The 19,959-nt window shown below is 60.2% G+C and overlaps 1 protein-coding gene across 1 annotated transcript; it reads left to right on the top strand.

Annotated features, from left to right (window-relative positions):
- Window positions 1-1,269: 1,269 nt before the first annotated feature.
- On the top strand, window positions 1,270-17,494 carry B3GNT3 (UDP-GlcNAc:betaGal beta-1,3-N-acetylglucosaminyltransferase 3). Its single transcript, XM_075902756.2, has 2 exons — window positions 1,270-1,661; window positions 15,599-17,494. Exon 2 carries the CDS (start codon window positions 15,605-15,607, stop codon window positions 16,751-16,753), a length of 1,149 nt encoding a protein of 382 aa, XP_075758871.2. The 5' UTR covers window positions 1,270-1,661; window positions 15,599-15,604; the 3' UTR covers window positions 16,754-17,494.
- The last annotated feature ends 2,465 nt before the right edge of the window (window positions 17,495-19,959 follow it).

The raw sequence follows: 19,959 nt of genomic DNA, 5'->3' as shown, positions 1-19,959 counted from the left end.
AGCCCCTCCCCCCAACCGCTGTTCCCCCTCCTTTCCCCCCCCAAGTACAGAATAAATTTTGTTCTGTGCACCGAGGCAGGTGCCGATGTGCACCACCGGGAGAAACAGGCTGCCTACGGAGGGCACTCGGCTAATCAACTGGGTGGCCTTTGAATCGCTCCAGCATGGCAGCCCAAGCACCCAGCTTAGAGGAAACCCTGCCTAGCACCTTCTCCACAACCCCCCCTCCCCCCCGAACAAGCTGCTGGCCTTGAACTTTGCCTGGGATATAAACACTCACGCGGCACCGGGTGCAAGGATGGAGTCTCAGGGGCTGCCAACTCTGCCGCTCACTTGCTGGGCCCCTGCAAGCAAATGCTGGATCTTCTGTGCCTCAGTTTCCCCCACCCCAGCCTGGAGACCGGTCCCTCCTTCCAAACTCCTCATTTCCTGCCCAGCCTTGGTGTTCACAGGGAAGGCTCCTACGGGGCATTCTCTGAGCAGCCCCGGCAGTGGCTCGGAGCTGCAAGAAAGGACTTCGGGGGGCAGCCTGGGGCCCGAGAGAAAGTAAGGGCCGGGTGGAGCCAGGCCGGGTGTCCCGGGGGAAGTGCCCCAGGGAAGGGCGAGGGGCCAGGGCATCGGGGTGGGCACCGTCCCAGCGCGTGGTCGAGTGGTTCTGAGCCGGCGTTTGGCTGTGGGGTGGTCCCAGCCCGGCCTGCTGGCTGCGCCGTAGCCCAGACGGATGGGAGGGGGGCCAGCCTTTCTGGAAAGAAGCACCCCTTCCCCGGCCCGGCTCCCCCAGCCTGCGTGGAGGGGCTCAGGTGGTGTCCTGTGCCCCTCCCCAGCACAGCCTGGGGTAGCGCGGGGCCGTGGGCCCAAGGCTGGCCCTGTTTTAGTTCAGGGCAAGGGGCCAGAGCTGGGGCGGCGGGAACGGGCCCTACAGAGCTCTCAGCCCCCCGCCTGGGGTTCTCTAAGCGTCCCTGCGCCACGAGAATGTCGGCCCTGCTCAGCTGCTGGGACACCCCATAGGGGACTTCCCTGTGAACGCCAAGGCCGGGCAGGCGAATGGGAGGGGGGCGGGAGGATCAGGGCCTGCCCTAGCTTCCCCCTTGGGGGGGTGCGGCCAGGACTTTCCCCCCTCCCAGCCACACACAAGCACCCCCGTTCTCCCCCCTGGCGTCACACACCTTCCTGCACCTCCACCCGCCGCGGCAGGAAACGAGGAGTTGGGAAGGAGGGACCGGTCTCCAGGCTGGGGTGGGGGAAACTGAGGCACACAAGGTCCAGCAAGTCAGCGGCAGAGTTGGCCACTGAAGCCAGCAGCCCCCGCGGCTCGTGAGGCTTCATATCCAGCACCTGCTATTCCAAGCAGGGGAGTAGCAGGTGCTGGATAATTTGTTAAGCTCCGTGGCGGGGCGGGGCAGCCCCAGCCCTCCCCTTGAAGGGCTAATTCCTGCAGGCGGGAGGCAGGAAGAGGGCTTGTGTCTCCCTGCAGCCTAAGCTGGGCGTGCCCGTGTTGTCCCCAAGGATAAAAGTCCTACTGCTGCTGCCTGAGTGGGATGCGGACACCCTGACTGCTTCGTTAGCCAGCCCCGGCCCCTTCCCGGTCACCGCTCAAGGCAGCGGCTGGCTGGGGCTGCTCCGTGCCCAGCAGCAGGTGGCTCCTGACTCCCCACCCCGCCGTGAGTACTGGGGGGCCGGCTTGGCTCCGGAGGGGTGGACCCAGAGGGACCAGGCGGGTTTCCTTGCTGTTATCCCAGGCCCTCACCCTCTTCCCTTTTCGGCCTTGGGCTCATCCAGGCAGTAATAGGCCGCTGGCTTTTCCTGCCTGGGCTGGGGGGCGGCTCCAATGGAGCCAGGATGGGGGGAGCGTCTTGGGGTCCTGCCTGTCCCGGCCTCAAGATGCCTGAGAGGTAACAGGGGGCCTCTGGCCTGGGGGAGAGGGGCCTGGGATGGGTTTGTGCCGGGGAGGGGTCTGGTGCGGGCTGGGGAGGACCTGGGCCGACTGGGCAGCTCTGCTGGTTCCCAGAGCCCCATCCGGCTAGTGGGGGTAGCAGCGACTTGGCCCCAATTGCAGGACCGGGGGACCCAACAGGAGGGGGCCCAGCCGGGTTAGGGGGCAGGCGCTGGGCCTTCTTGGAGACCCCAGGCAGCGGCGAGGGTGGCCAGGGGTCTGGTTTGCAACTGGACAGTCCAGTATTTGAGCTTTCAGTTTGGGAAACGAACGGAGACAATAGACCGGAGACAATAGAACTGTCCGGCGTGTTCTCAATCAGACGGAATGTCGATTGTGATGTCACGTCAAGTGTGTCCCCGATTTCTGTTGAAACCATCCGGCGACCCTCGCCAGCGCCGGCTCCTTCCCCCCGCCCGGCCGCTGGCACCAGCCAGGCCTTGCCCCAAACCGAGCCAAGTCCCGGTCGAGTCTCTGCTCTACCCCGGGTTACCTGGGTGTCCCCGTGCCGCCGTTCCTCCGGGATGCTGGCGCCGAGAGACGGCCCCGACCGAGACCAGCAGTTTACCAGGGGCCTCTGTATTAATAGAGCGCCGAATCCCCCTCTCTCTGGGCTGTTCGCGGCTGCCGGCCAGGGTGAGAGAGCCTCTTCCAGACACTGTCCTGCTGCAACCCAGGATGCTGCCAGCTCTTTAACTAGCTCTTGCTGTAGTTCCTAAGTCTTATTCGAGCTACACACCCGGCCTGCCTGCTCCCTTTCCCCCTGCATTCCTGCTCTCCCTGCATGCTGGGAAGGTGGAATAAAACCAGCCAACGGTGCAGAAAATCTCCTGCCGGCCGCTGATTTTTGCCCCTTGGCCAACGGCTCCGTTCCCCTTCCTCCAGCTAGGAGCAAGGTCCCAAAGCCAGCGAGGGGCAGGTGGCCGGAACGCCCTGCGTGCCCACCTGCCTGTCTCTACCCGTTCCATGGGGCGGGGTCCCCCCGCTGGCCGGGGATCTGGCTCCAGGGTGCCCTGGAATCCGAACTCCCAGCCCAGGAACGTCTCCTCCTGGCCCCACGGCACCGTTCCTGCAGTTAGAGCTAATTGCTGCTCGCTGCAGCCCGGGCTGCCCCACCCTTTGCTGCTTGGCCCGGGACCGGTTTCTGTTTTCTCCCTGCTCCCTCGAGGTTTCATACACCCCTGATGTGACATGTAATCTGCTCCGATCGGCGGGTGCCCATCCCTCGCATGGGGCACAACGCCAGCCCTGCCCCTCTCCCGCAGCTGCGATTTCTCTGGCTTCTTTTCTTTGTCTTTCCCAGCGCCGGTGCCATCGGTGTGGCCCAAGTCCCCCACTGGAGTTGCTGGGCTGTAGGGGGAGAGCGCCCCATTCTGGTCCATCCCCAACGCCCCCGGGGACAAGGGGTGCTCTGAGCCCCGGCCAGCAGCCAGGTTGGCACCTCGGACAAGGGCATCGCAGCGGCTCCCAGGCTGGGTATTAAAGGGTTAAGGAGCTAATGGCTGTAAGGGGTCCGGCCGGGCCCCCTAGGGCCAAGCAGAGCCCGTGGGTAGACCCGGACTTGGGTCTGGGGGTTGGGAGCAGGTGCGACTCCTTTGGAGGCCAAACAAAGCCTGTTGGAGAGGCAGGTGGGGACTCCGAAATTAGCCACCCCAGCTACGTGGGGGGCTGGCAGGCTCCCCGATGGCTGAGCCACACCCGGGGGGCTGTGCCTAGTATCAGTCTCCATGGGGCTGGTGCCTTGCCAGCCCCACTTCCGGGGCTGGAAAGCTGCCCGCTGGAACGATGACTCAGCCGCCTCTTCTAGCCCAAGGCCCCTGGGCCAAGGTGTGGGGGAGTCATGGAGCAATTCCTGCCCCTGGTGTGCTGGGGGGAATTGCAGGGGGCTGAGGACTAAGCTAAAGAGCAGGGCTCGGGGTAAGAGGTGCCGTTTCCAGATTTTTTTTTTTGGGGGGGGTGGCAGGGCACTTTAACAAAGCTCCTTAGGCACCTGAAAACACCTGTGGGTTTTGCGGGTGATAACTTAGCAATTAACTGATGGGGAAACACTGTTCCGAATTCTTTTACAACGCGAAAACAATGGGACGCCTCCGTTTGAAGTTCCTTGGCACATTTCGAACAATCAACAGCAAGATCTTCCCAATCTGCGTTCCTGGGGTGTCGGCTTTTTGGACCCTGATGTGGTGCGGTGTCAGTACCTTGCTGGTTGCTAGGCTTGGTGGGGGAGGACCCCCACGGGCGGTTGTCTGTAAGCACGGCCCAGCAAGAGGGCCTCAGGACAGTGACCAAACCGGCTCTACTTGTTAAGGGAAGAGAGGGGACAAAGGGAGTGTGTTTTGGGGGAAGGGTGAGTCTGGGGCTGGAACCATGAGGGAGGCAGACTGAGGTTGGTGGGGCTGAGGGCTAGGGGTGATGGACCCTAACCCAAGGGGTCTGAAACATCCTGACCCTGACTCCTGTAACCACATCACATCCGTGCTGTGCGGTATCATGGAGGAGCAATAAACCCCCTCTATTCTACTGCTGGAGGAATTTGTTCTTGCTGCTACGGGGGTGCAGGAATGGGGGAACCCCGTTTGCATCGTCACACCTTCACACAGAGTTTGATACTTTTGTACACTCGTGTTTGCCAAGATAAATCACAACGGCTTAGAATCTGCTTTGCCTCGCCTGTATCGCCGTTCTTTGACTGTCTTATGGTCCCAATTGTGAAGAGGCGCATGAGAGAGTGAGTGAGTTGGTGAATTTCTTCCGGGAATGTTTAAAAGTATATTAAACATGAGGGGGGATATGATAGAGGTCTATAAAATCATGAGTGGTGTGGAGAGGGCTGATAAAGAAAAGTTATTTATTAGTTCCCTAAATAGAAGAACTAGAGGACACCAAATGAAATTGATGGGTAGCAGGTTTAAAACTAATAAAAGAAAGTTCTTCTTTACACAGCGTGTAGTCAACCTGTGGAACTCCTTGCCAGAGGAGGCTGTGAAGGCTAGGACTATAACAGAGTTTAAAGAGAAGCTAGATAATTTCATGGAGGTTCAGTCCATAAAAGGCTATTAGCCAGGGGATAAAATGGTGTCCTTGGCCTCTGTTTGTCAGAGGCTGGAGAGGGATGGCAGGAGACAAATCACTTGATCATTGTCTTCGGTCCACCCTCTCTGGGGCACCTGGTGCTGGCCACTGTGGGCAGACAGGATACTGGGCTAGATGGACCTTTGGTCTGACCCAGTACGGCCGTTCTTATGTTCTTATATACATGTACCGAAAAACAAACAACGCTCCAGGTAAAAGCTGACCAACAGATAACGCCGTTGTCTCATCTGGGCTGGGAAAAATCAGCAAAAATAGAATCGCCAGATTTCTACCGTCCTTTACAACACAAAACAAACAAAAACCACAGTAGCCACATGTGACGTAGTGGGGGTACCTGGCTGGTTTCTATGCTGCTGGCTCTGGGGGAACCCCCACTGGCTGCCGTGGGTACCACGACCCAGCAAAACAGGATGAGTCACTATGCAAACAAGTATGGCCAGACACCCCCCATGGAGAGGAACAAAGGAAGGTGAATGCTGCCTTGGCTGGGGGGCAGGGCTGGAAGTGAGTGAGTTGGTTGGTGGCTGTCTGTGAGGATGGATGAGACAGCCTAGGGAGAGGAGCTGGAGTTTTAGGGGCCCAGTCTCCCCCATCTCAAGGGGGCCTGAGGCATCCTAGCCCAGTTCCTGTAACCAGATTACATCTGTGCTGCGCTGTGCTGGAGGAGCAATAAACCACCCTCAATTCCACTGGCTGGTACAGTCTGTTTGTGCCATTTCGGGGTGCAGGAGACGGGGAACCCCCAACACGCCGTCACACCACAAAGTAGCTCAATTTATGTAAACATTTTCCTTAATACCACATTGGTCTATACCTAAAAAAAAAAAAAAAAAGACCCATTCTCAAGACTATAAGGAAATGTGTTTTGCCCATGAAAGCTCATGGTCCTACCAACGGTGCAGTTGGACTCTGTATCTGTTCCAAAGATCAAATTAAAATCAGATCTTCTTATATGTTTGTTAGAAAGGCAACCGAATATCAGGAGGGTGTTTTTAATTCCCCCACCTCCCCCAAAAAAGCAAATCTTGTTAACTTAAACCAAGCCTAGGATAAAAAAATCTCAGGCGTAGCTGTGTTAGTCTGCAACTTTAAAAACAAGTGACACCGGAGAGACTAACCACAGCGTGTGGACTCATGAGCTTTTGTGGATAAAACCTACTTCATCAGCTGAATTGCAGTGGAAATAACAGAAACCAAGATATATATAAAAGCAGGAAAAGTACTTGTCCATTGTAGGACCTGTATTATGATTCTCTTTTGATGAGTCTTTCCGGTGGTACAGGACCACGCGTTGGTTTTAAAGTTACAGGCGAACAGGGCGACCCCTCTGAGCCTGTTTCAAAGGGTGGGTGTTAGCAGCGTAGATCTATTTGCTCAGCTTACTATTTGCTCTATTTGCTCAGTCATGGCTTGGGCTTAGTTAGATGGTTTTTTGCAGAGAGCTTTGAATAAATGCAAGGGATGGGAAGGAAGGTCCTGGTGTGATGCTCAGAGGATCCGAGTACGCCCGTCACTTCTAGGCCATGCATGGAAGGCCCATCCCGGGTTAAGCAAACAGGAGCTCTGAGGACTCCTGGGTTGGAAGAGGAGGGCGCATCGCCCCGGGCCAAGGCGCTGGGAGGTGAAGGGGATTTGGGTGACGGGTGTTTCCAAGCGCCCGCCCGCCCCAAAGTCCCCCTGGATCTTTTCTGGCCCTGGGCCTTTCCCGCCCACTTCACTGCCTCCCTGCTGGCTCCCATCTGTGCCGGGGGGCTTGGTGCTGAGCTATCCCTGACCCAAGGAGTCACCCTGGGCTTCTGGCAGTGTGTTTTGGGGGGCATTGAGTGTGTGTAGTGGGGGCAGGGTGTTCTGGCTCACAGGTTGTCCCCACACTTGGCCCCTCGGTCCCTGAGTGGGCTCCCCCCTCCAGCGCAGCAGCCCCTTCTCGGGGAGCCCACTCCCGTGCGGTGACCCTCTCGTGGGGGGCCCGCTCTCACCTGGGGGGTCTGCCCCTCCGCCTCCGGGACGGCGCCTCTCAGGGCCTCCAGCCGCCTGCCTCCTCCATGAGCCCCTTCGGGGGGACCCCCCCGGGGCGTCCCCCCCAGAGGGAATAGCGCCCCCCTGTTCTCTAGTTGAGAGCGACTCTCGGCCAGCCCCAAACGGGAGGGTTTATTGAGCTTTGAACGCAGCAAAGGATCCCGCAGGCCTCTCAGCTCCCCCCCCCCCCCGGCCCAGCCCTGCCTGCTCTGCCCTCTGTCCCGAACAGCCCCCGGCTCCCAGCAGAGCCTCCAATACCCCGGCACCCCCCATTGTAACCGGGTCACCTGGGCCCCTCTTCTCCATGTCCTCTGGGCAGGGCCGGGGGCTCCAGTTCTGGGCTGTTCTCTGCCGTGACAAACGTCCTCTCCCCTAGTAACATTAAACCAGTAACCTCCTGGGCTCTGAGCGCCCCCTCTGCACGCAGCCCCCCCGAGCCCCCGAAACTCCCCCCTTCCTCCCCCCCGGCTCACCGCCAGCCAGGAGCCGAGTGGCTGGTATGGGTGCAAGGCCCCGCCAGGGACCCGGGTCCCGCTCTGATTCTTGGGGGGCCTGCCCCTGGCAGATCTGTGTCCTGCAAGGGCCAGGAGGTGCCGGTGATGCAGGGCAGCAACCTAGGAGCAGGCTGGGGGCTTCTCTGCTCCGTGTGCGCCAGAACCCGGCCGTCCTCGCTGTCGGGGCCCAATCCTGCAGGAGGGCAGAGGTGCTGGCAGGGAGGTAGGCGCGTGACTCCCGCCACGGCGCTTGGCCAGAGGTGCACCCCGCTGCCTGGCCTCGGGACGGTCCCTTCCGAAGGAGCAGCCCGGCTCTGCCTGTCGCCGGGCCAGCGTGCCGCAGGGAAACTCCGCTGGCACTAAGCAAACATCCAGGGTGACGCTTGCAGCTGTGGCTCGGCTAATTGGGCCGGTGCCTGACGTGCCTCGGGAGAGCAAACACGCCTCGCGGGGCGCTGCCGGCAGAGACCACGCGGGCACGGGGGGGGGGCGGGGTGGTTGCCAAGCGGGCGGCACCATAGCTGCAGTGCGGGGGCACGGCTCCGGAGCTTGGCTCTAGGACGGGAGCAGCCGGCGCCCTCTTTCCCACGTTGAGATGCTGGTCTCGGAGCCGGGGTAAGTCGGCCCCGTGGAGCTGGCGCCGGCCGACCAGGAACCCGTCTCTGCCCGGCCTCCGGTGAGGAACATGGCGTGTAGGGGGAGAGGGAGGCGTGGGGAAGACAGGCCCTTGGGAATGCAGGAGACATGCAGCTTGGCCCGGTGCCCCGGCCCTGCTCCCGACTTCCGGGGACACTGATCGGGGAGCAGCTCGAGTCCCGTCTCCTCCCCGGCGTAGCCGGATGCGCGTGGACGGGAGGGCATTGTCTCAACGCAGCCGTTTGGGAGTTGGTGGCTCTTGGATGGGTTCAAACGCTCGGCAGATTCAGGCCGTCGGCACCGTGTGAGTTACAATCAGAGCACGATTGTCTCAGATTCCCGGCCGACGTGGCTGTTGCGGCGACGCTCGGGCGGCGTCGGGCGCGTCTATGGGAGCCGAGCAGGCCAGAGGCGTGTTGTGCTTCAGTGAAAGCACAGAGACCGGTGTCGAGCTGGGGCCTGTGGCAAATCCACGCGACCATCAACGCCTCCCCTCCCTGAGCAGAACTCGTGCAACGCCCAGGTGGCTGCTCTGGGCGCTGGTGCGGCCGGCAAGAGTTTAACAATTAAGATTCTGAGCCGTAGCAACCAGGAGAGGCTGAGCACGACGGATGAATTCCAGGCCCTGACTCCAGAGAAAGCCAGGCACCAGACACAGGGAGCTACCAGGAAAACGAAATCAGTTGAAACGTTTTCCTGTTGGAAAACCAGCAGCATTGTGTGGCACAGCCGCCCTGAGGGTGGTCCTTCCACACGGATCAGGTGTGGGTTTCACTGGTCATGGAAGCCAAGGGAATGTTTACCGAGAGGCTAACAAAAATACACGTATAGTATCAAGCGCGTCCGCGGGCAAACCCGACTTCCTCAGATGCTATGACCCTCACCTGTATCCTACGTGTAGATTTTTGTTAGTCTCTCAGCATGTGTCGACTGCACCGGTAGCTCGAAATAAGTGATGCAATTTGCCTCGCTTATTTCAAGTGCATTCCGAAAAAGCTCACTTCGCAATCTGCCGCTGTCACCACGGCACCAAATTTCGAACCACACCGCTTGAAAATGTCGGGGAATGTGGGTAGGAAACCTCTGAAGTTGTTCCCCGTTTCCCTAGACGAGTTGAATTTCTGGGTCAAGCCGGGTGAAACTTTTCTGATAAATGCATTTTGGGCTGACATTATTTTTTTTTTTCAGGTCCCCAAAACTAATTGCAAATAAATGTCGGTTGAATTTAGCTGATTGGCTGGAAAAATAGGTTTTTTTTCTTTTTAAAGTCAAACTGTGTCATCCACTTGGAAACGAAACCTTTCGAGTTTTGGTTTTGGAGATGGCGTTTCATTGAGGAATGTAGCAAAATGAAACCAAAAAAGGGACGGAGCTTCCCTTTCCCTTGAATTATTTTTAACAAACAAAATGTTTCATTTGACTGAAAACAAGCAAATATTCGGTGAGGGGAAAACCGGGCAAATTCCGTTGTGGGTTCAAACAGAAACAGGTTTTTATTTTTCTTTCACTTTTTTCAGTTTTTCTTTCACTTTTTTCAGCTCCATCTGAGAATCAATTCACTTGGTTCTACGCCTGCGTTTCTGGGTTCGGTTCCTGGCTCTGGGAGGAAGTGTGAGGGGGACCCGGGACTCAGGACTCCTGAGTTCTGTTCTTGGTTCTGCTACTGATGGGTGACCTTTGTCATTTCCCCTGGCTGCCCAGGTTGGCACTGAGAAGGTTAATTTGTGAAATCTGTAAAAGGCAATGAGATAAGGGGGTGGCATATACGTCAGCAGCATGGTTTACTGCAGGTGTTGGTTTCTTCTGCTCTTCTGACACTCTGCCAATGCTCACAACCTGCTATTCAGGGCTGGTTTGCTTTCTCCACCAACTTTGCAAACACAGACTAACCCTGTGGTCAGGAAGGATTATCAAGCAATCTGAGCCTCAGAAAGATTCGGGGGGAAGGAAGGGGGTTGGATTTCTCCCCCCCCCCCCCCCGAGGCTGCACGGTGAAATGGGATTGGAATGCCAGGCTCCCAGCCTGCTGCTTCCCCTCACTAGGCAACGCTGCCTCTGGTGTTTCATGAGCTCACTAGGGACTGATCTTTCATTGAGGGCATGCTCTCTCCGCGGGAGGGGGCCGGAGGTAAAGCCCACAATCCAAGGAGGACAATGATCCCGTTTTACCCGTGGGGAGGGAAGGGACAATCTGTGTCCCCGCTGACCCCAAGGTTGTGGTGAGGGTTCCTGCAAAACGTGCCGTGAGAGGGTTCTTGTGCACCCACCTCTCTGTGCCCCTGTGTTCACTGTGCTTTGGCACTGACGGGGTTGAATCAATGTATTCCTTGGGAACAAATACACCTTTGGTTGTGATACCAAAGCTGCCCCTGCTCCGCCCTGGAGCTGAGCCAGGAACGAAATCCCAAGATCCCAGCGCCCCGCTTTGTCAGTAGCTTTGGGGGGCCGATCCAGGGGGCTAAAAGCCAGGGCAGGGGGTGAGGCCGGTGTGCTCAGGTGATACCCGGCCCATGACCTACCCACTTTCAAACAGGTGGCTGCCCAGCTGCTTTCAGACCGTCCCGGCTGGTTCTTGGACTCTTTCTCCAGCCCAGGGCTGTCATTTAGTGGCATGTCTTGCCTTGTGGCCCTGCAGCTCTGGGTACAGAGATTGGGCAAGGGGCAGGCGCCCGTGCCAAGCCGTGGGCGAGCCGGGGTTGGTTGCCGGGGCTGGCACTTGGGCTCTGTTCCGCAAGCAGAGCGAGCTGGGTCCTTGCCTGCCAACTGGGAGCAAGTCGGGAAGCGCGTGGACCTGCCAGCGAGGAGGTACAGGGACTGAGCCTCCAGGAAGGGGCTGGGGTCTTGGGCCATGGGGGTTCAGGTTGCAGGCAGGGGAGGTGAGACACCCGAGGGGGAAGCGCAGGGTCGGATGAGTAGAGGCCTCCTGTGATGGGGCTACCTGCTCTGGATGGGCGGGTAGCTGCATCCGCCGAGGTGGGGGCGCAAATCTCCACGGCTCACTTTTGCGGCTGCAGATGCACCGTTCTGTATCCATGCAGGGCTCCCCCCCCCTTAAACGACCCTCTGCAGCCCCCTCCTCCTGGGTGGGCCCCTGAGGGCGTGGGAGGCATGGGATGCGGTTGAAAACTCGGGGAGATCGGGAGAGGTCCCGGATGATTGGAAAAAGGCAAATGTAGCGCCCAGCTTTAAGAAAGGGAAGACGGACAAGCCAGGGAACTACAGCCCGCTCAGCCCGGAAAAATCAGGGAGGGGCTCCTCAAATAATCCATTCTGAACCCCTCGGAAGAGGGGAAAGTGATCAGGAATAGTGACATGGATTCACCAAGGGCAAGTCCTGCCTGGCCAATCTGCTTAGCTTCTAGGATGAGGAACTGGCTCTGTGGATGTGGGGGCGTCCGTGGCTGTGATAGACCTTGACCTTAGCAAGGCTTTTGCTCCGGTCTCCCACAAGATTCTTGCCAGCAAGGTAAGGAAGTCTGGATTGGATACATGGCCTGTCAGGTGGATAGAAAGCTGGCTAGATTGTGGGTAGTGATCAACGGCTCCGTGTCAGGTTGGCGGTGGCTTTCAAGCAGAGCGCCCCAAGGATCGGTTCTAGGGCTGGTTTTGTTCAATATCTTTATGAATGACCTGGAGGAGGGGAGGGTTGCACCCTCGGCAAGTTTGCAGGTGACACTAAGCGAGGGGGAGAGGTAGATAGGCTGGAGGGCAGGGGTAGGGTCCAGAGTGGCCTGGACAGATTAGAGGATTGGGCCCAAAGAAATCGGATGAGGTTCAACAAGGACAAGTGCAGAGTCCTGCCCTTGGGACGGAAGAATCCCCAGTATTGTTACAGGCTGGATGGCTAAGTAGCAGTTCAGCAGAAAAGGCCCCGGGGTTTCCAGGGGATGAGAAGCTGGCTAGGAGTCAACAGGGCGCCTTTGAAGCCAAGCGGGCGAATGGCGTATTAGGAGGAGCATTGCCAGCAGATCCAGAGAAGTGATTATTCCTGTTTATTCAGCTCTGGTGAGGCCACATCTGGAGTATTATGTCCAGTTCTGGGCCCCCCACTACAGGAAGGACGTGGACGCATTGGAGAGGGTCAGCAAAATGATTAGGGGGCTGGAGCACATGACCCATGACAATGGTCCCCAACCAGGAGATCAGGACCTACCGGTAGGTCTTGGCGTCTCTAATAGGTGATCCCGACTGGTTTGACCAGGAAGCTCTGGAGCGCTGGCACTTCAGTTTCCCCTCCACCCAGTGTCCTGCTGCTCCCACCCTCTGCCTTGCAGCTGCCCCCTTGGGAGCCTCCTGCTTGCTGTGCAGGGTGTGTGTGTGAAGGGAGAAGATGGGGGCAGTGATGTCAGGGTGTCCCCCCCCCCGCTTCTGTACCCTGTCTCCACACAGGGAGAAGGGGATGGAGGGAGGCTGGCAGTGCAAATCTGTCACTCTCACCCACCGGCTGTGTCTAGACTGGCAAGTTTTTCCGCAAAAGCAGCTGCTCTCGAAGAAAAACTTGCCAGCTGTCTACACTGGCCGCTTGAATTGCCACAAGAGCACTGGCTTCCCACTGTCTGAAATCAGCGCTGCTTGTGGAAATACTATGCTGCTCCCGTGCGGGCAGAAGTCCCTTTTGCGCAGAAGGGCCAGTGTCGGCAGCTCAGGTTTGTTTTGCGCAAAAAAGCCCCGATTGCGAAAATGGCGATCGGGGCTTTTTTGCACAAAAGCGCGTCTAGATTGGCCACGGACGCTTTTCCGCAAAAAGGCTTTTTGCGGAAAAGCGTCCATGGCCAAAAAGCCTTTTTTGCGGAAAAGCGTCCGTGCCAATCTAGACGCGCTTTTCCGCAAATGCGTTTAACGGAAAAGTTTGCCGTTAAACGCATTTGCGGAAAATCCTGCCAGTGTAGACGTAGCCACTGTGTGTGTCTGTCATTCTCCCAAACGCACACTGTCCGTCCCTCTCCTCGCCTGACCCAACACGCACGTGGGGGGCTGTTGTTGCGTCTTGTACTGCTTGCAAAGTGGGTTAGTTTGGGGGTTCGACAGGCCTGTGCAGTTCACCGCGTTCATTTCTCTCTCGCGCTTACATGGAATTCTTGGAGGGCCGAGTTCTCAAATGCTGACCCTGCCGTGGCTGGCGTGGTTCTCCCTGTGGAATCGTTGCTCCTGGGAGCGGCTGGCATGTCCCTGCAGCCCCGGAGAGAGGCAGAGCAGGGGGTCCCCCCGTGCCGTCCTTGCCTGCAGACGCCGCTCCTGCAGCTCCCCTTGATCTGTAATGGGGAACCGGGGCCCCTAGAAGCTGTGGGCTCAGGGCCTGTGTGTGGTGGCGCGTCGGGTACCCCCCGATCCTGCACCCCGTCGGCAGCAAGATGAGACTCCGCCAGCTGGTAGAATAGAGAGGGTTTAGTGCTGCTCCAGGACACAGCACAGCACGGACGTGATGTGGTTCCAGGAGTCAGGGCCAGGTTCCAGGAGTTAGCCCCCTTGGGATAGGGGTCCACAGGCCCCCGAACTCCCAGTACTCAGCCGAGTCTCTCCTTTTCATTTCATCACAGTCAGAAAACTGCCCCTTCTCCAAGCCACGCCCTTCCTATGTTCACACCCCTTCCCTGGACAGGTAAGAACCAGCTGGGCCATGGACTACCTGACCTGAGGGTCCTCCGGGCGGCCCCCCGCTGGGCAGTGCTTCCAGACGCAGGCCAGTAGGGGTCACCACAGCCCAAGCATAGCGACCAGAGAATGGCCGAATGGACAGCACCCCCCACTACATCACACTGTCCAACGGGACAGACCCCCCGATAGGCCCTCCCCTGGACCCAAGCGGAGCAGAGCCGGCCTCAAAGTCAGAAGTTCCAGAGATGGAGAAGCCAGTCCCCCGGTAGCTCACTGACCGCACTGCACCTTGCTTCTCCAGGGCTCCCCCTGATTGCAGTAGGGGGGTGCAAGGAGCCTGATCCAAGCCCCGGTACGGATCTCTCCATTGTCCTGGAGTTCGAGTGCTAAGGTGCAAGCGGCTGTCACAGCCCCATCCGGCCTAGGAGGCAAAGGATTCTAGGGTAGTAGCAGTAACCGGGGTGGGGGTGGGGTGGGGGACACCTTGCACCCCCCCCATGACGTCCAGGCCCTGACTGGTGTGTATCTGTGCTGTGAGCTGAGTGCATATCCTATCGATAGTAGCCCAATGTCTGTGACTCTGCAACGCTGAAACGCCGGCTGTTCCCTCTGGGCGGCGCTGTTGCCTCCCGCCGTGGCGCTCGGCTGACTTCTGCGCCGCTCAGCCGGGCCGCCGCGTGGGAGCAAGTGGCGCAAGCGGCTATTGGGGCCCTGCGCTCCCCAAACGGCCGCTTGCTCCTATGCGGCGGCCCGGCTGAGCGGCGCAGAAGTCAGCCGAGCGCCACGGCGGGAGGCGAAGGGGGCTGGTGCGGTGACGTACACGCCCAGGGGGCGGGGCCTGGACGAGCGTGCATGCCCGACGGAGACAGAGGAGAGAGAGTGAGAGGCAGGAGGGGGAGAAGAGAAAGAGAGAGAGGCAGAAGGTGGAGGAGAGCTGAGAGAGAGGGGGAGGCAGTAGGAGGAGGAGAGAGAGAGCGAGAGACACAGAGAGAGAGACCAGAGGTTCAGGAGAGAAGACTGACGTGGAGGAGAGACCTGAAAATCCCGTCTTATGACGGGCTAATTGGCTAGTGGTTGAACAGCAGGGGAGTCTAAAGCATGTGCGCGCACCACTGCCCCCTACAGGGAGGAACCAGCACTGCTCTACTGTGTCTCCTAGGGCCTATACTGCTACATGGAGATCCTCCCTTTTGGGAAGAGCAGCTGACTTCTGCCCCTTGTGTTGCTGTGGAGTTTTGCATGGCCCCCTGGTGGGCAGCTGACCTCCAGGGTGTGCAGGGCGTTTCTCCCTGGCTGTGTTGGGAATCCCATTTCCAAAAACCCTGCAGCTACGGAGGGCTCAGATTCCTGGTGCTGACTTTGCATTCCGCTCCTATGCCGACAAGGGGCCGGGGGAGAGGAAGAACTGCCCCAAACTGGAATTTGGGCAGTCGCCTCTTCCCCGCCTACCCGTCCATCCCTCCAATAAGCTGCAGCAAAGTGCCAACCAGCGGGAAGCGGGGAGGGTGGGGGTGTCGGGCTGCACAGGGCAGTGCCCAGCCGGCTTTCCACTGGCCATGGTCGCATGGCACCTCTGAAAATCCAGCTGCTTCAGATGTGGTGCTTACACATGGCTTGGGGAGGGAGCCGAGGTTTGGGGCCAAGGCCATAGTGAAGGGGGCAGGAAAGGAGAGCAGCATCCAGGTGGCGGGGCAGGCTGGCTGCGGAGGAGGAGATGTCTCTGCCCCTCCCCGCCCCCCCACAGGGCAGAGCAGGGCAGGGACGGGGGAACGGTTGGGGGTGCAGCCGCGTGTGTCAGTTATCAGCCCCTGCCTCGGTTTCTCTCTTGCAGCGGAAGATGGCGCTTCGCTGGGGCTACAAGCTTGAGGTCTTCGTCCTGGCCGCCGTGGGGCTCAGCGGCCTCCTCTTCCTCCTCAAGGCTAACGAGGACGAGTTCCTGCAGACGGGGGTCAGGAGGCTGAGCGGGACCCCGGCCCCCAGCCCAGCACCCCCCAGCACCCCGCCCCCCCCGCTCCACATCCCCCCCTGCCACGAGAACGCCTCGGTGGCCAACATCTCCGGCTTCGCCGACCTGCCCGGCCACATCCAGGACTTCCTGCGCTACAAGCATTGCCGGGCCTTCCCCCAGCTGCTGGACGTGCCCGACAAGTGCGGGGGGCCCAATGGCTCCCCCGAGGTCTTCCTCCTCCTGGCCATCAAGTCCTCGCCCATTAACTACGAGCGGCGAGAGGTCATCCGCAAGACCTGGGGGGAGGAGCGGGACTACCACGGGCTCCGCGTCCGCCGGCTCTTCCTGGTCGGCGAGGCGGGGGACCGGCGGGAGGCCCGCAAGCTGAACCAGCTGCTACGGCTGGAGGCGGCCGCCTCGGGGGACGTGCTGCAGTGGGCCTTCCGCGACAGCTTCTTCAACCTCACCCTCAAGCAGGTGCTGTTCCACGACTGGCTGGCGGCCCGCTGCCCCGGGGCCCGCTTCGTCCTCAACGGGGACGACGACGTCTTCGTGCACACGGGCAACGTGGTGCGCTACGTGCTGGACCGGCCGAGCGAGGCCCACCTCTTCGTGGGCCAGCTCATCGCCCACGTGGGGCCCGTCCGGGAGAAGTGGAGCAAGTACTACGTCCCCAAGCAGGTCGCCGCCTCCGACGCCTACCCGCCCTACTGCGGTGGGGGCGGGATCCTCATGTCCGGCTTCACCGCCCGCGTCATCCACCGGGAGTCGCAGGCCATCGAGCTCCTGCCCATCGACGACGTCTACCTGGGCATGTGCCTGGAGAAAGCCGGCCTGGCCCCGGCCTCCCACGCGGGCATCCGGACCGTGGGCGTCAGGGTGCCCTCTGCCAAGCTGGAGTCCTTTGACCCCTGCTACTACAACGAGCTGCTGCTGGTGCACCGCTTCGTGCCCTACGAGACGCTGCTCATGTGGCACGCCATCCACGAGCCGGACCTGCACTGCGGGAAGAGGCTGCAGGTCTATGACCACGTCTGAGGGACCCCAGGGGCCCGAGGGGAGGGGTGCCAGGAGCCCGAGGGGAGGGGCCCAAGGGGAGGGCCATCACGAAGGTCTTTGTGGCTGGGCCCCACGCACTCCAAACAGGTCACCCGTGGCGTTCTCTCGTGGCCTGTTCCAGGAAGTCCCGCCTCCACGGAGGCGGGACTTCCAGGAAGATGCCACCGCAGGGCTTTCTGGCGGCTGGCACGTAGGGAGGGCCCAGAGATGCTGAACAGCTCGCCGACTTCCAGGTCCTTCCCTGTGCCAACTGGCTAGACCCATTTTGTCAGTGGCGTTTACCTCGGCTCCTCCCTTCCCGGTGGCTGTACTAGACACTTCGAGTTGCTGCGGAGTCACCCTGCTTCCGAGAACGCAGATGCTGGAAGCGGCCACTCTGCCAGGTGGAGGGGGGAATTTTCTGCCTCCTTGACTAACTGGCACGTTGGCAACTGGTGCTCAAATCCCGGGGCAGGACGTCACTGGCTTGGCCGATGCCCAGATCTTGGCTCGGATGCGGCATCTCCGGGGCCGAATGTCCAAATACAGCAGGTAGCAGAGGGTGTGCCGGCCCAGCCTCAGTTTCCCTGGCAGCACTAGCTGCGAGCAATGCCACCTTGCACCTGCCCAGAGCTCTGGGCCGCAGCGTAGCCACCATCCCGTAAAGTCGATCGAATTGTGCCCAGTCAAGCCAACGGTGAATTTTGGCTCGGGGGTGGAAGCAGACAGTACGAGGGGGGAGGGATTTGGTGTTCTCAGCGGCCGCCGGGGCTCTCTGGCCTGCCTCGCTGAGGCACAGTCCCCTTGCTGCTGGCGGTTTGGCTGTTGGGTATATTGACCGGCAGGACTACTGCTGCCACCTGCTCAGAAGAGCAGAGAGACGTGACGTCTGCTCCCCGCCTCTCTCCCCGGACCTGCCCGCCGGTGGAAATGTTTGGGGGAGGCCCCACAGAGAAGAACCGGGCTGGGCCTGGCTTCTTGGGACCCCAACCGGGGCTGGGGATGCCGGGTGTAAAACCGCACGTCTGCGGGGGAGCAAACGGGCCCCTCCCGTCCCGGTGGGCTAACACCCGGCCGCCCCTCTCCTCCGGGGGCACAGTCCCGCAGGGCTGGGTTACTGCATTGCTCCCCTGCCTCCGAAAACCAGGCCTGTGCCCGAGACCCTTACAGGACACGGCTGCTCCTCACTGGGCTGGAGGCTTTCGGTTCAGGCCTGGGATGCGTAGGACGTGAGGACGGGGCGACAGCCGAGCCCACAACCTTCCCCCGCTCTGCCCAATCGCAGGGCAAAAGTGTTAAACCCGACCCCCATCCCCACCCCCACCCCGGCCGTTTCTGTTCCTCAAGGTAGAAAGTGACCAAGATGAGCCACCAGCGCCGGGCGCCTCTCGCACCCTGTTGGCCGCATCCCCAGCTCTGACGCACGTCGGAGACTTTGCCACTTTAATTGCCTTTCATGGGATCCACGACCCCAGAGTTTCCTGAGTCCCCGGCCTTGGAGTGTTTGTTTAATCTGTTGCGCCAGCTCTTGGGCTGTTCCTGTGCCCTTCGGAACCGGGCACCTCAATTGTTCAGCTTCGCACCTGGTGGCGAGCGAGAGGCAGATCTCCCCCGGCTCTATCAGCAGGCCAGATAACACGGCCCCAGCCCTTCCCGCACCCATAAAAAAAGCCACCCCGAAGTGTCAAGAAACTGACGCTCGGGTTCTACATTCACCACCTGGCGTGGCAAGAGGCCATCGCCGCCCCCGGGCCGTGGCAGAGTTCTCTTGCCGCCCCATCCCTCGTGGTGGGGGTGGGTTTGCTCCGCACGCTGCCACCCGGACTTGGGGGGGGGGGGAAGCCCCCAGCCCTTTGGGCTCCTTGACTGTTGGGGTGAGGGTTTGCTAGCTCGGAGGCCCCCTCCTGCTTGTCCTGCTCTTCCTGCCATGGGCCCTGGGAAGGTTTTCACCGGGGCAGGCCTGCACCAGAACGTCCCTGTTCTGACCCCGCCACACCGTGACTTCTGCCCCTGCCTGGTGGGGCCTTAACCCAGGGGAAACTGAGGCCTGCCAGCTGGGCGGCTTGGTTCTGTTCCCCCTTCTCCTGAGAACTGGCACGGAAATAAATTATTTTCTAACAGCTTGGCTGCTTGCTGGGGGCAGAGTTCTCCAGGTGCGTGGTTGGCCGGGGTGATGTCGAGGGGGTTCTGAGGTGCACGCTCCGGAGTGGGGGTGGGAGGGCTTGTCATGGTATCTATCAGGAATCTGGGTGTGGGGGCTCCAGCAGCTGATCCTCTCACCTGGGTTTTGGCTCTGTTCCTGGCCTCTCCCTCCTGCTCTGACCACTAGGCCGAGCTGCCCAGGCCTGGTTCGCACTGTCACAGCTAGCGGAGGGGGAGGGGTGTTTCTGCTTCTTTAATGCTTCCTCCCCCAAAATATCCTGACAGACGGTCAAAGAGGGGGCAGCCCTGGAGCCTGCGGACCAACTAGGGCTGGATCTCAGGGGGGGTGAATTCCTGCAGCTCTGAGTTCAGAATCCTGCTGGCTGCAGGGATGTTAGTTCAGCGCCTGGGGGCTGAGCCTCGGCAGGACTCCTGGGTCCCTGGCCACGCTGGTGCCTGTGGCTGGGGAGGGGTCCCGGTTCGAGGAGCGCTCGGTTTGTTTGTGAGGGAGGTACGGGGAGGGAGGAGCAAACGGGGGCTCTAGAGCTGGTGCTTTGTCTCGGGTTTCCGGAGGTGGCCTCCCCGGGGCAGGCTGTCCCGGCAGCAAATTGTGCTTGTGACTGGCCCTTCCTGTGCCTGAAGCCCCTCGGTTGATCCCGCCTGGGTGCTGGGCTCCCATGATCTGCCTTGGCCTTAGGAGAGTCGGTGCGGAGACCTCCGTGCAGAGCTGGTGTGGGCACCGGGCTGGTTCAGCTCGCCTGGGCTTTTCTGCACCCAGCACTTGGGCTGTGGGTGGCCTGGGCAAGGCCGGGTGTTCACACTCGTGTGCGTTTAAGGTGTGGCCCTGTAACAGCCCATCTCTGGGGTGCAGTCACAGAAGCCCCCTTGGGCTTGTTCCCCGATGTGCGGATCCTGCCGCTGACACCCTCCTTCCTGCTCTCGGGGGCTCCCCACCCCCTGTCCTGCTGGGCCAGGTCCTCTGGTCTCCAGACAGGGCACAGAGTTGGGGTAACCCGGAAGAGCAACAGACACCGAACCACTTCAGCTCTGGGAGGACTCAGTTC

The sequence above is a fragment of the Pelodiscus sinensis genome, chromosome 32 (assembly GCF_052426305.1).
Source record: "Pelodiscus sinensis isolate ZL-2025 chromosome 32, ASM5242630v1, whole genome shotgun sequence".
Classification (NCBI taxonomy): Eukaryota; Metazoa; Chordata; order Testudines; family Trionychidae; genus Pelodiscus; species Pelodiscus sinensis.
Note: the sequence above shows the minus strand (reverse complement) of the source record. Positions and strands in the feature narration are given on the sequence as shown.